This window comes from Zootoca vivipara, chromosome 5 (genome assembly GCF_965207765.1).
Source record: "Zootoca vivipara chromosome 5, rZooViv2.hap1.1, whole genome shotgun sequence".
Lineage (NCBI taxonomy): Eukaryota > Metazoa > Chordata > Lepidosauria > Squamata > Lacertidae > Zootoca > Zootoca vivipara.
The window spans coordinates 40,939,407-40,952,622 of NC_142588.1; the positions used below are offsets into that span (position 1 = coordinate 40,939,407).

At 41.2% G+C, this 13,216-nt stretch overlaps 1 protein-coding gene across 9 annotated transcripts in view; it reads right to left on the bottom strand.

Annotated features, from left to right (window-relative positions):
- EDRF1 (erythroid differentiation regulatory factor 1) overlaps positions 1 to 13,026 on the bottom strand; it is a 33,197-nt gene extending 20,171 nt beyond the window's left edge. For 2 of the 9 annotated variants that reach the window (XR_015950213.1, XM_035138635.3), the window contains exons 1-11: positions 12,862 to 13,026; positions 10,579 to 10,787; positions 9,904 to 9,970; positions 7,826 to 7,951; positions 7,268 to 7,392; positions 5,915 to 6,074; positions 3,824 to 3,925; positions 3,426 to 3,547; positions 2,455 to 2,566; positions 1,839 to 1,986; positions 820 to 928 (exon numbers count right to left, since the gene is read on the bottom strand). Coding sequence is in view for 8 of the 9 variants with exons in the window: in XM_035138635.3 (XP_034994526.3) it covers positions 820 to 928; positions 1,839 to 1,986; positions 2,455 to 2,566; positions 3,426 to 3,547; positions 3,824 to 3,925; positions 5,915 to 6,074; positions 7,268 to 7,392; positions 7,826 to 7,951; positions 9,904 to 9,970; positions 10,579 to 10,787; positions 12,862 to 12,975 (1,394 nt within the window). In the remaining variant the exon portion in view is untranslated. The remainder of the gene's footprint in view (positions 1 to 819; positions 929 to 1,838; positions 1,987 to 2,454; positions 2,567 to 3,425; positions 3,548 to 3,823; positions 3,926 to 5,914; positions 6,075 to 7,267; positions 7,393 to 7,825; positions 7,952 to 9,903; positions 9,971 to 10,578; positions 10,788 to 12,861) is intronic. The other 7 variants (XM_088670434.1, XM_035138632.3, XM_088670430.1 and 4 more) reach the window with 6 other exon arrangements.
- Between the last annotated feature and the right edge of the window lie 190 nt (positions 13,027 to 13,216).

The following is a 13,216-nucleotide window of genomic DNA, read 5'->3' on the forward strand; positions in this document are numbered from 1 at the left end:
GCCAATTGGGCCGCATCCGGCCCCCGGGCCGTAGTTTTGGGACCCCTGGGCTACATCATACAATTAAAACAATATCCTAAGCAAGGCAAGATAATCATAACATATTTGACAATGACTGAAATAGTAAACTATAGCATTTTATTAGAAATACTACATCTGGTTCTGGATATAATTATACAGAGATGATAATATCCGGGGGCTATAATGACCTTACTTGACACTGGTCCAATCAAATACTTTGTTCTTGCATTTTCAACTTCTGCCCTTCCAACTCTAAACCCCTCAAAGGAATTTATTTAAATATACTGAAAGGTTAAAAACTCTTCTGCTTCATCAACATGAACACCACCCTTATATTAAAAATTCTCAAATTTAATAATGCTAAGAGAAACATGAAAACAGAACTTACCCTCTAGTGTAATAGAATTGTGAAATACAACAGATTGAGTAGAAAACGAGGCTTATATATTTTGTATCCCTTTAAGATCAGCTTTACCCTGACATTTGCAGTTAAGAAACCACTTTCAGCCCCACATCACTTTTTCTCTCTCAATACAGCTTCATAATAGTTTCCTACCAATATCATGCAGTTCTCCTTAGCATCCCCATAGTGCCACCATCTTGCTACAACGGCAAAGTACGCCAGTATGGAAGCAGAGAAATGCTAGCTTTCTTGACTTCCTGCAGTGGGGCTACAAGCCTAGCACCCTACCATGTGTACTACAGATTGCATAGATTTGGGTTGTAATCCTCAAGCTGAACAGTATCATTCAGACCTTTCCCTGTGTATATAGTACTAACCATACAAGGCATACTTACTTGTAAAGAAGAATTGCAACTGGCATCGTGAAGGGGTTTTGGTATTTATCTTCTGTCTCTTCACAGAGAGTGGTCAGGTCATACAGCTTTACGATATCACTTCCACTTGCTGAAAGAAAAATATTTTTCCATAAGTATACGCTTGAAAAAGTATGGGTCCCACAATAAAATAAGGAAAAACTAGAATTTTTGGTCACACTCCAGTATGATCAAACAAGGAAAGAACAACACAAGACAGAATGGCTGGAGTGATCTCAGTTTAGACTCCCCTAATCCTTGCTCAGCTTCCAAGCCCCTCCCTCCTAGCATCACAAAAGTAGGAATGAAGGAAGCACAAAAACAAGAGGGAGTAACATTCTGCTCCTGTCTGTTGATACATTGTGCATGTACAGTGGTACCTCGGGTTACAAACACCTCAGGTTACAAACACTTTGGGTTACAGACTTCGCTAACCCGGAAGTAGTACCTCGGGTTAAGAACTTTACCTCAGGATGAGAACAGAAATCGCGTGGCGGTGGCAGGCTCCATTAGCTAAAGTGGTACCTCAGGTTAAGAACGGTTTCAGGTTAAGAACAGACCTCCAGAACATATTAAGTTCGTAACCAGAGGTACCACTGTAATAAGTTGTTGCTCTTTTCCTGAGCTACCAGAGCAGCCCAAGTTGCTGCCCCTAGTCTAACACAGTATGGGTCTGTGGCAGGAGCACCCTAGTCTGTGTACACAGCATGCTGCCACCACATGCTATGGGGAGGGAGGGAGGGAGGGAGGGAGGGGGGAAGGAAGGAAGGAAGGAAGGAAGGAAGGAAGGAAGGAAGGAAGGAAGGAAGGAAGGAAGGAAGGAAGGAAGGAAGAAGAGAAGGAGCACCATCTACATTGCCAGGTGCCCAGCAGAGACCCTCAGGAAAGAGGCAAAAATACTGGCACCATATATTGTGCAATTTTCTATGAACCTAGGAGTCTTTTCTACCCTAAATCATGGTAATTCTGCAAGTTACCTTTAAAAAAAATGGAATGCTCACCTTTAAACAGCCAATAAGTATGCCCTTCTTTGGTACAGTTAGCTTTCAGAAACGATAAAATATTTTGAGCAATATCTTTTACTACTTTGGTAGAGAAATTTGAGTTTTCCAAGTTGGGTATATCCTCTGTCTTAATCATTTCGTATTTCTAAAACAAACAAAAAATCAATTAAAAGTATTGTTTATGCTACAAGGAAGTCATTCTTAGAATCATAGTACTGTAGAGTTGGAACATTCCTCCGAGGGTCGTCTAGTCCAACCCCCTGCAATGAAGGAATCTGGCCCACAGTCGTCTCTGGGTGGATTTGAACCACCAACCTTCAGGTTAACAGTCATGCACACTAACCCAATGCACATTTCACATTTTTGTTGTGGTTTAAGAATTTCATTATTAACGTGCCCACTAAATTCTCTTGCCAAGTCTGAATGTGCTTATGCAGTAGTATCATCAAAATATTCCTTTTCAATACACCAATGCAATGATGCCCTAAACTAGTTGCCATCTAAGTGGGGGGGGGGGGGACCTGCTTGAAAACTGTGGCTTAACAATTGTGCAATCATATTTTACTGACCAAGAACAAATACAGTAATCAGAGCAACAGAACTCAAAGCTTACCTGAACAATTCCATTAACATGGAAACACATCACAAGTTCTGGCACGTTGCAGATCAAATTGTCCAGCCAATAGTCAATGCCAGTTAGCACATTAATTGGTTTATTGTTATCCCTACAAACAGAAATATATGTAGTGTTATTTCAGTAAAATGAATCAGACTCATTAAAATCTACAAATAGAAACTTTGTTCCCCTTCAGTTAGGTCCAAAATTCATAGAGTATCTGTAATACATTTTAGTCAGTAGGGTACATACAAAGGCTGAGAAAAGCACAAAACACATGGTTTTTGAACAAGAACTGCTTTTTTTACTTTCTGATATTGGCTACAGCACTGTGTTAAAAGCTTGAGACAGTGAATAAAAAAAGTTTAATATGAGAAGCATTTCTAAGGCAACACTTTAAGAACCAGTAAGTTAGGGAATCACCTGTAGGGAGAAAGAGTAGTCTCCAGAAGTGAGTAAAGCATAAGCCACTACAGTCCAATTGTGCGTAATAACTGTGATTACACGATTACACATTTTTACACACACACACCCTATGTGATACACAGTTCTATTTCTCCTTTAAGAACTACAGGTGTGACAGTTGATGTGCTAGACTGGTGTCTTGCCTCAGTAATGGACTGAATGAGAGCCAATAAACTGACGCTTAATCCAAATAAGGTAGAGGCACTGTTACTGGGTGGTTCCCTATACTGGATGGATGGGAGACTGCCTGTTCTTGATGGGGTTATGCTCCCTCTTAAGGAGCAGATACATAGCTTGGGAGTGCTGCTGGATCCACTGTTGTTACTTGGGGCCCAGGTAACCTTGGCACAGAGTGCCTTCTGTCAGCTTTGGCTGTTGGCCCAGCTACACCTCTATCTGGACAAGGATAGCCTAACTTTTGTTGCCTATCCTCTGGTAACCTCTAGGTTACATTATTTGCAATGTGTTCTATGTGCATCGATTTTAAGTGTTTAGTAATTCACCTGAGACGCAAGCTCACAGCTGGGTATCTTCCTCCTCCAAATATAGGCATATTTGATCCAACCAACATGTGAATATCTTCAAATGTCCACAAGATGTTCCGAACAAAGTCATTTTTAAGACCCTTTAAATGTGCAGAGGAAAAAGTGAAGCATTTGAAACTATTCTCTTTACACAAAGAAAAATACAATACAGCCTGCATATATGCAATAAAGCAAAATTCAAGGAAAGAAAACGAAGCACAGCACATAATGACTATGCTGGTCATTCACAATAAAGATAAAGATCACAGATGCCACAAAACAATTGGTACAAGTGAAATTTCTCTCTCAGGTACCCTATAGATCAAACTGAGTAAGGGGATTGTACTTTTTAGATCAGATGCCACATAAAACCATACCTGACTGTTTCCCCCGTCACTGAACAAAGTAGATAGGTTTTGTTGTTTGGGGACTGAGGACACATCCCCCACTACATATGAGGGTTCAAGAAGCACACTTCCCTGTGAAAAGCACAAGGATATAAGTGATTCTACTGCTGAGAGTAAGTAAGCTTGGTTTAAGTAATGTATGTATTCCGAATGGCAGATGATCAAACTGTGAAAGGTTTTGTTTACTGTGCAACCACCCTGCGCTGGGGCAAATTATTGAGGTGAATTGGGGTGGTCAGACCACCACTTACAAATCAGATCAGGGCCCCCCCCCGAAACCACTCAGTTTTTCTGTCTGTTATATTTCTATGCCTTCCTATTTCTCTAAGATTCTCTCCTCTAGGATAATGAGCTTTGCAAGAAAATGCTGCCTGCAGAGCACGAAGATTTCTGAATTTGTTATTTGTTAAAGATGAGAAGTGGTTGATTTTTTTAAAAAAAGATTAAAGTTTCATTTAACTTTTTAAAAAGATTAAATGCTACTCTGCTGGGGGGGGGGGGAATCCTCCAGAGCTATTCAACAGGCAGCATAGGAACAGCTTGATCCTGTAATACATTTTGGAGGATGTGTCCTCCCAACAAAAACAAGCACTGGAAAGACTTCTGGCTAGCTTTCTGGCTAGCTTTCTGGCTAGTTTTCTAAAGTGTACACACAACACTTGACCAGCTTTCAATTATTTAAAGGCAAGAAACAAACAACTGTTCTCCCCCCGCCCCCAAAACATGAAACTAATATGGATCTACACCTTTTTTTCTATATGAGAAAACTGATCAACAAGCTGTGTCATCTGTGCTGAAATGCATTCGAACCAAACCATAAGCAGCACAATCCAAAGCATGCTAACTGAGAAGTGCGTCACAGTGACTTCAACAGGACTTTCCCACAACTATGTGTGCATTCAGGACTAGCATCAGGGTTTGGGGGGACAGGGAGCACAGCACGTGTTTAGCCCTCACACCCCATGTTGTGTTCCCTCTCCCCATGGACAGAGGCAGGCAGCTGCTACTGTTGCTTGCCGCCAAACAGCCACCAAAGTGGACCGTGAAAATGTCTCCTGCAAGGAGCAACCATTACCATCAACGGAGGAAGACGGTAGGAAATCACTAGCATAGCTGCCAAGTTTTCCCTTTTCTCGCGAGGAAGCCTATTCAGCATAAGGGAAAATCCCTTAAAAAAAGGGATAACTTGGCAGCTATGATCACTAGCTTGCTTTGGCAAACAGGTAACCAGCAATAGTGACTAGCAGCAGCCATCCAAGCTCCCTCTCAAATATAGCTGCTTCTGCTTCTAACAGCCACCACGACTCATTCAGTGGCAGATGAACTAATGGCAGCAGCAGATGCAGCAGCTACTGCTTACCCTCTACTGCTCAGGAAGATGTGCAGGGGGAAGAAGTGGAGGAGCCACTATCACCACCATGGGCAATACACACACTGATGGGAGCAGAGGACAGATGTTAGGCCCAAACACAATCACCACAAAGACAGGAGCAGGCAGCAGTGGCAGCTAACACAGTAGGGTCACGGGCTCGCAATACAGTGCTCGGGTTGCGAACATGATCTGTGCGGGAGGCACATTCGCAACCCACAGCGTTCGCAACCCATCTGTGCATGTGCAAGTTGTGATTTGGCACTTCTGCGCATGCGCAAAGTGTGATTTAGTGATTCTGCGCATGCACAAAACCCGGAAGTAACCCGTTCCGGTACTTCCAGGTTCGGTGCGGAGCGCAACCCAAAAAGACGCAACCTGAAGCAGCTGTAACCCGAGGTATGACTGTAAAGCCTCCATAGGTGCACAGCAATGCTGAACCCTGGTGAACTGTATATGCAAGATTGCACTCTAAATATTCGCTCTCAGTTTCGTACCACCTGACCCCTTCCAAATAGTAACTGTTTACGTAAAGTAAACTAAGATTTCATGGGAAACTATTTTACAGTATTGGGACTGGCCACTGCAAAATATTTTTTTACTTTTACTTTTAGTATATTGCCACCATCTTTACAAGCACACTTATGAAGAATCAAAACTACTTTTCTAAGCAAGGCACCTGCCAAATTAACCTGATTAGAAGCACTTGCATCTTCAGAAAGTGAGGAAGGCATTTCAAAAGGGGCTGGCCAAGAAACCCTTCCTGCTTCGGCAGTTTGATCTTCAGTTGTTTCTTCCTGATGTTGCTCTTCAGGAGGAGGAACAGGCTGAGCAGCTCCATCACCATTGATGCTAACAAAACAGACATTACAATTTTAGTCAGAAACTCCTCCAAACCTTACCATTTAACACTGAGTATTTGTTTACTGTTACTATTAATATGATATCAAAATCAAACACATCTGGGACTCTTTTCACATCTTATTATTTGCTATCATCTATTTTGATTTCCAGAAGCAGAGAAGAGCAACATTAGGGCTTTGGGCCACCCAATGTGTCTGTCAGTATTTGTCCCCCCCCCATGTAGTATTTTCTTGAACTTAAATTTTACAAAAACCGAAAGAAAAGGAAACAACTGTAGTACAGATGAAGATCACAGCAGCGTAATGCAATGGTTCGTGATACAAGTAAGCACAAATACAGTAGTATATCTTTTCAGTGCAAACATGATAAGAAATGTCAAATATTGAGTTCCTTATTTTATTTCTTTTATGTGTTATTAAAATAATGGCCAACATCAAACATCCTGATTTGTTTCCTACAACCTTTCCTTATTTATCCTCAACATTTCCTTACCTGACCCTCCTTTTTTGTAATTGCTGTTTTAACAGATTTAATTGCTGTGCTGTTTTTCTGCACATTTTACTTGTGGACATTTATTTTAATTGTTTTATTTTGTATTTAAATTATGTGCATACCTTTTTTTATAATTGCTTTTATTCTGTAAACTGCATGGAAGCCACCTTGGTAATTAAGCAGTATATAAATTAACCACCAACAAAAATATGGACTTTGCTATTTTCATAGCTGTCACACATGGTTCGATCTTTTTACTGAGCTTTCTACCACAACCGCCGCTAGCTCAGACCCCTTCAGGGTATATGTGAATTGGGGGCAGAGGTTACCCAAATATGTATCACTTTACACTCACTGACAATGAACACATTTTCCACTTGATGCCTATACAACCAAGCTTACTGATATCCATTGGTGCTCCTTACAATCCCCTTTTGGAATGAGTCAAGAAGATCAATTTGCACTTGCTTTTGTCTGCATTTTAGCTAATGTTCAAGAACAATGCACCGGTTGCTAAATTCCAAAGGGCCAGCCATATTAGTCTTCTGTAGCAAAAAGACTGGTGGCATAAGCTTTGAAAAACTTGTTTTTACTTCGGGCGTAGACACATACCAGGAAAAACACAAAGCAGATCAATTAATTTTGATAAAACAGAAGAGAGTTTATGGGGAAAAAATTACAAAAGATACCTGTAGTATAAAAATTTGGAAAGTATAGCTTTCTGGTACCAGTGTTCTTTGCTCTTCTTCTTTCGTTGCCACTTCTGATCTATTAATCTCTGGTAGAATTCCTTTAACCATGTCCAATCTCCAGTCTAAGTAATATAAATAAATAAGCATACAATTAATATTGTAAAGTGTTTTAGTTACCTGATTAAATATATTCAATGAATATGATGTTGTATAAAATAAAGCATTTCATATCTATTTTAAAGAGTTACATTTTTACAACTTCAACATATAAGTTCATAAATAATTGTTTTAGTGTGTGTTTCAAAGAACATGATACTTGCATTCCATTTTAAGAAACAGTACTAAATGTAAAACAAAGTGGATCTATGAAGCACTGCTGGACATTTTCTGGGTCATAATCCAAGATGTATCAAACTCTCTAGCATAGCTATTATATTGCTATGCAGATAGCTACACATCCATAATTCCTATAATGTCCTTGAGGGAAAAGGCAACATTAAACAAGAAATAGAAACACTAGATGGCCAAAGAAATAACTAGGACAAAGTTTATCACCTGTGATGATCTCATAAAGAGCTCTTGAATATCTAGATCATCTAGTAAGAGAGTTCTCCCAATCCGATGTACTGCCATACTGACATGAGATTTGCTGTATGGTATCTTAAGAAGCTTTTTAATATTCTGCAAAGTGAAAGATAGACAAACCTTTCTGTTCATTTTCAAACATTAAAGTATATTTTCTACACGAGCCAAAATGGACAGTAATACATTTAATAAAAGCATCAACTTTAGATCACAGTTATGGAATCATATACAGTGGTACCTTGGTAGTTGAATGGCTTGGCTCCCAAACAAATCGGCTCCTGAACATTGCAATCCCAGAAGTAAGAGTCCCGGTTTTGCAAATGTTTTTCGGAAGCTGAACTTCCAATGTGGCTTCAAGTGCAGGAAGCTCCTGCAGCCAATAGGAAGCTGTGCCTTGGTTTTTGAATGGTTTCGGGAGTAGGACTCCCAGAGTGAATTAAGTTCGAGAACCAAGGTACCACTGTATTGCAGGGTGGTTCAATGTGTGGCTGAAGGGCTGCATGCCTTTTTGGCAGCCCTCAAGGTTTTTCTTGGCAGCCCTCAGCAACATCTCTCTCTCTCTCTCTCTCTCTCACACACACACACACAGCCTGGGGGGTGGGGTGTCAAATCTGCCCTTGCAACACACTCTTCCATGCACAACAAGGTAGTGTGTGGCCTGCGGGTTCTATGTCGAAGTACTCTTGTGGCCCACTTGGTATGAAAAGTTGGGCTGCTCTGATATATCTCAATCAAACAGGCAATATAGCACTCAATTGGCAAACCAGAATCAGACAGCAGAAGACCTCCAATGTCCAATGAGTGGACTTCTGCTCATGCAACAGAACTTACTCTTCTCTGCCCCACCCCGCCCTCTCCAAATATACTCCAATTAACTATGGTTTGACAGGATGTCTAAGTTGACAGATGACAGTTATGTGTCCTTGCTGTACCTAAGACTGGAGTGCTGATCAAATTAAAATTGAAGTAAAAAAGCAGCCATGAAATATAGCTTGTCTGAATATGAGAAAGGTCAAACCATGGTTTGGTGTGAGGTAATGTCTGAGTTGAAAAAGTGATGCATCAACTTTTCATGGGTGGGGAAAGCAGAATTTCTAACCCTCCTGTTTGTAATCTTCTAATCCTCACCTGGTAAAAGGGAATTTATGTGAAGCAGCAGTCATGGATTCTCAAAGTAAAGTTACGGCCTCTCTTACTTGTGTAATATAGATATCTGCACTGGCACAACAGCAACTGGATACTTTCAACTCTTATTTGATCTTTCAGTGTACCTTTACAAGATAATAATACTAATAATAATACTAAATGTAGGATTTAATTAATATTTTAGCCACTAATGGTACCATTATAATGTGTAAATATGTGAGAAAATTCAAGGAGCCTGTGACAGCTCCATGAGGGAGAGTTCTAATTTCTAATGATGACACAAACTGCTTAAAACAATTATTACTATATGATGCCCATCCCTGCTTGTCAGCATTTATAAAAACTTTAATTGTGCAAAGAGTTTGTTCTTAATTTATACTTCGAAGTGGATCAGAATTTCGGCTGCTCTGCTTTGTAGCTCCCTTTCCATATGCACATACCAGAAGTGTTGAAAGTGATATGGGAGAATGCAGACAGAAGGAGGAATCACAAACATCACCAACACATACACTTCTATTTACAGAAGTTCTGCTTGATGCAAGCCCCTTGAATGAACAAAATGGCACTTTGTATCCAACCCATTGTATAATAGATGACACTTACGCATTCTTAAATTAGATGTCATGCACTACGCCACTATTCTTCTAAAAAGCAATATAAAATCTCAATAATGACAGAAGTACACCTTTCATGCTGTCAACACATTTTGAGCTTGCTGATACATGATACATTAATGCAGGTAAAATTGTTGAATAAAAAAAGCATATAATTATCAAAATCACAACCCAGTTCATTATGGCTATTCATCAAACGGCTCTCTTTTCCAAGGGTAAGAGCTTTGAAAAACTTAATTTCATTAATAACAACTTTGAGTTAAGTCTTTATTTGCAATGTATACATACCTCAGAATCAGATACAACATCCACATCATTTCCAATTGAGTCAATAAAATCGTATGCCATGCCAAAGCTATTTTTAAAAATAAAAAAATGTAAAGTGTAACATTAAAAGTAAATAGAATTGCATTCTATTGAAGCAGAATTTTATTAGTTAAAGTATAAATAAATATACTTATAGGCACATGTCAAATCATCATTACAAATCTATTACATAGTAAGATTTTTCTCTCTCTTGGTGTTGGATCCAGATATCCTTGAGTGGAACTCAACTCATGAAAGGGTAAAAGGATATTTCTGCCAAAATCACTTGGGTCAGACTTTCTGGAACAATGTGTGATGCCACAGGAAGCAGTAAATATAGTTTCTCCATAATTCTGTAAGCAAAAGCATCTGCCATATTCACAGACTCTTTTGTAAATGAAAAGAAAAGCTCCCCATGCCAAATAGTTTATAGGAAATAGGATACACAAATACTACCTAACTAGCTTCATTTTTTTAAAAAAAAGATAATTAAAAAATTAAAATGTTTGATATTTTTGTAACCTTTTATTTTTTTTAATAGTTAAGTACTCTAACTTGTCACATTTCTTTAAGTAGTATTTCATGATTTGCTTTTAATCAAACTTGGGCAACTTTTCTATAGGCTGAGTGGGGATAAATAATATTTCCAATATTTACCTTGAAAATGGCTTGCCCTTCTTGCTGTTACCAAGAATAGTTGCCCCTGCTGGTCCCAGTTTGGCACTTTCGCGTAACCAATTAGCTGGCGGAAGTTTCAGATCAGTCTTCTCTTGAAGGCGTGCAAATGCTGCTTGTGGTGGAGCAGATGAATACTTTACCACAGCACTGCTCTTCACTTCATTACCCCCAAGAAACAGCACAGAACCCTAGTTTGCACAAACAATAAATAGTTTGGTTAGAATAAGGAGATCTGAGTGCAATTACAGGTATTATTGCATCCTGCTTGTATTATATTTTTCCATTCAATAAAAAGTCCTGCATGCCCAAACTCTGCCCAATCTGCCAACTATATTTATAATGGCTCATTTTTTAAAGGTTTAGATCAGGGGGCAGCAAACTTTTTCAGCAGGGGGCCGGTGCAATGTCCCTCAGACCTTGTGGGGGGGCGGACTATATTTGGTAGGGGGGATGAACGAATTCCTATGCCCCACAAATAACCCAGAGATGCATTTTAAATAAAAGCACACATTCTACTCATGTAAGAACGCTGATTCCCGGACCATCCACGGGCCGGATTTAGAAGGCAACTGGGCCAGATCCGGGCCCTGGGCCTTAGTTTGCCTACCCATGGTTTAGATGCAGCTTTGTATGAATGTATCATGTTTTCCTATGATTATATTTGAGAAATGGTCACACCAAATTTTCTTATGATCTCCTTTCTTGGGTACTCTGCACCTAAAGAGGCAATAATTTATAGTATGTGAGTGGAACAAGAGTGACCCACTGCAGCCATTCAAAGTCTATGAGAAACCCACACAAATCACTCTCAATCCAAGGTTCAAAGAAATCCCATCCCCGGTAGGAATGCCTTTAACTCCCTTGTCTGGTGAGTGCTGAACTAAGGCAATGACACCCCAACACATAATAATTTAGTGTCTCCATTTCACAACACTTCCTTCTTTTGTAAAAAAGATCTCCCACAAAATACAAAGTAGAAAGGTCCTCATCACACCAGTAATGAAGAGAGCGGTTGTTATTTGTGCAACCTCAAAAAAGATTTCATGCATTCACCACTGTGAATTTGCCACTGTGTGGCAAATCCACACCGTGATCAACTCCCACCCGGAAACCAATGTCCCCACTGTGGAAGGACGTGCGGATCCAGAATTGGCCTCCACAGTCATTTACGGACTCATTGTTAAAACCGTGTTTATGGAAGACAATCTTACTCGGCTACGATTGATCGCCAAAGAAGAAGAACAGTGGTTCAGCTAAGTGATGCAAGTCACAACCTTCAATAAAGAAGCTAACCCATGATCCTAACTCCTTGGCAAGGCTGCCCTGCACCTCCAGCTGCTATGGGCCTGTATGGCACGCACCGAACTTCTCTAAGGAAGTAAGATCTTTCAGGGCTGGGGGGGGGAGGGCAAACATAGCAAAACCGTCTAGGGCTCCCCAACATGAGGTGCCCCGCATAGTGCTACTAACCACAATGCAAGATTACCATATACTGTATTCCAGCATATAAGACAACTGGGCATATAAGAAGACCCCACAGCTTATCCAGCTAAAATATAGAGTTTGGGATATACTTGCCATATAAGAAATACGACCCGGCGTATAAGACGATCCCCAACTTTTGAGAAGATTTTCCTGGGTTAAAAAGTGGTCTTATACACAGGAATATACAGTAGAATGAGTAAAGCAGGGACAACCACCAAGACGTACTTAAAGCCATTTCAGGAATGCCATTTAGTACACTCACAGGGCTACAGGAAAAAAAATAGTTCTGTCTTTAAAAGAAACAGTTACACAATCCCTGTGTATTCTTTTGACCTTTCGGTATCGGTGCTTTCACAGCATCCCCCTTCCTACTCTTACCCACTTACCAGCTGCCAGCAGTGAACACAAAAAAGGTACAAGGGGAACCATAACAGGAAAAGGGGGGGGGGTGACGACACGACAGGGGTGGCAGGGAGAGACGACATTAGAAATTCGTCACTTCGCTTATTTGGAGGCATAGCTGAAAGTGAACTCTGACTTCAACTCTCTCTCTCCCAGGAGGGTCCCAACCTTGAACGCGAAGCGTGTGAGGAGAGACGGGCGCTCATTCACGCATTGCCCCCGCTCCTTTCCTTTAAGACAGCGACCGGGGGGGGGGAGTCCGACACGCGGGTTCCACGTTAATTTGAGTGACTATGGCGTGGAGACACCGAAAGCACAGAGGCCAGGGAGGGTGCGCTGTAAAGGTCAACAGCCGCCTACGCGGAGTGAGGGTACCTGATTCGGCTCTTCTCGCTCCCCCTTCAGCGACGCTCCGCCAGGCGCGGGTGCCCCCGGGTCGCTTTTCCCCGCTAGGCCCGACTCGGCCCCTGCTCCCCGGGGGTCCCCCATTCGCTTCGCTCCTTCGGCAGCGGCGACCGCGGTGACAACCGGAAGTTCACTGGCTTCCCTGAGAGGAGATTCCGGCGACCTAGGAAGAAAACCGGAAAGAGCTCGAAGCTACCACGCACACCTAGGCTCCGCCCCCTCCCTTCCGTCGCTGCGCTACTTCGTTTCCTTGCTAGGCTACTCACTAAACAACAGAGGGCGGGCTCTCTCGCGAGATCTCTTAGGGAGCGGTTCAACTCTCAGT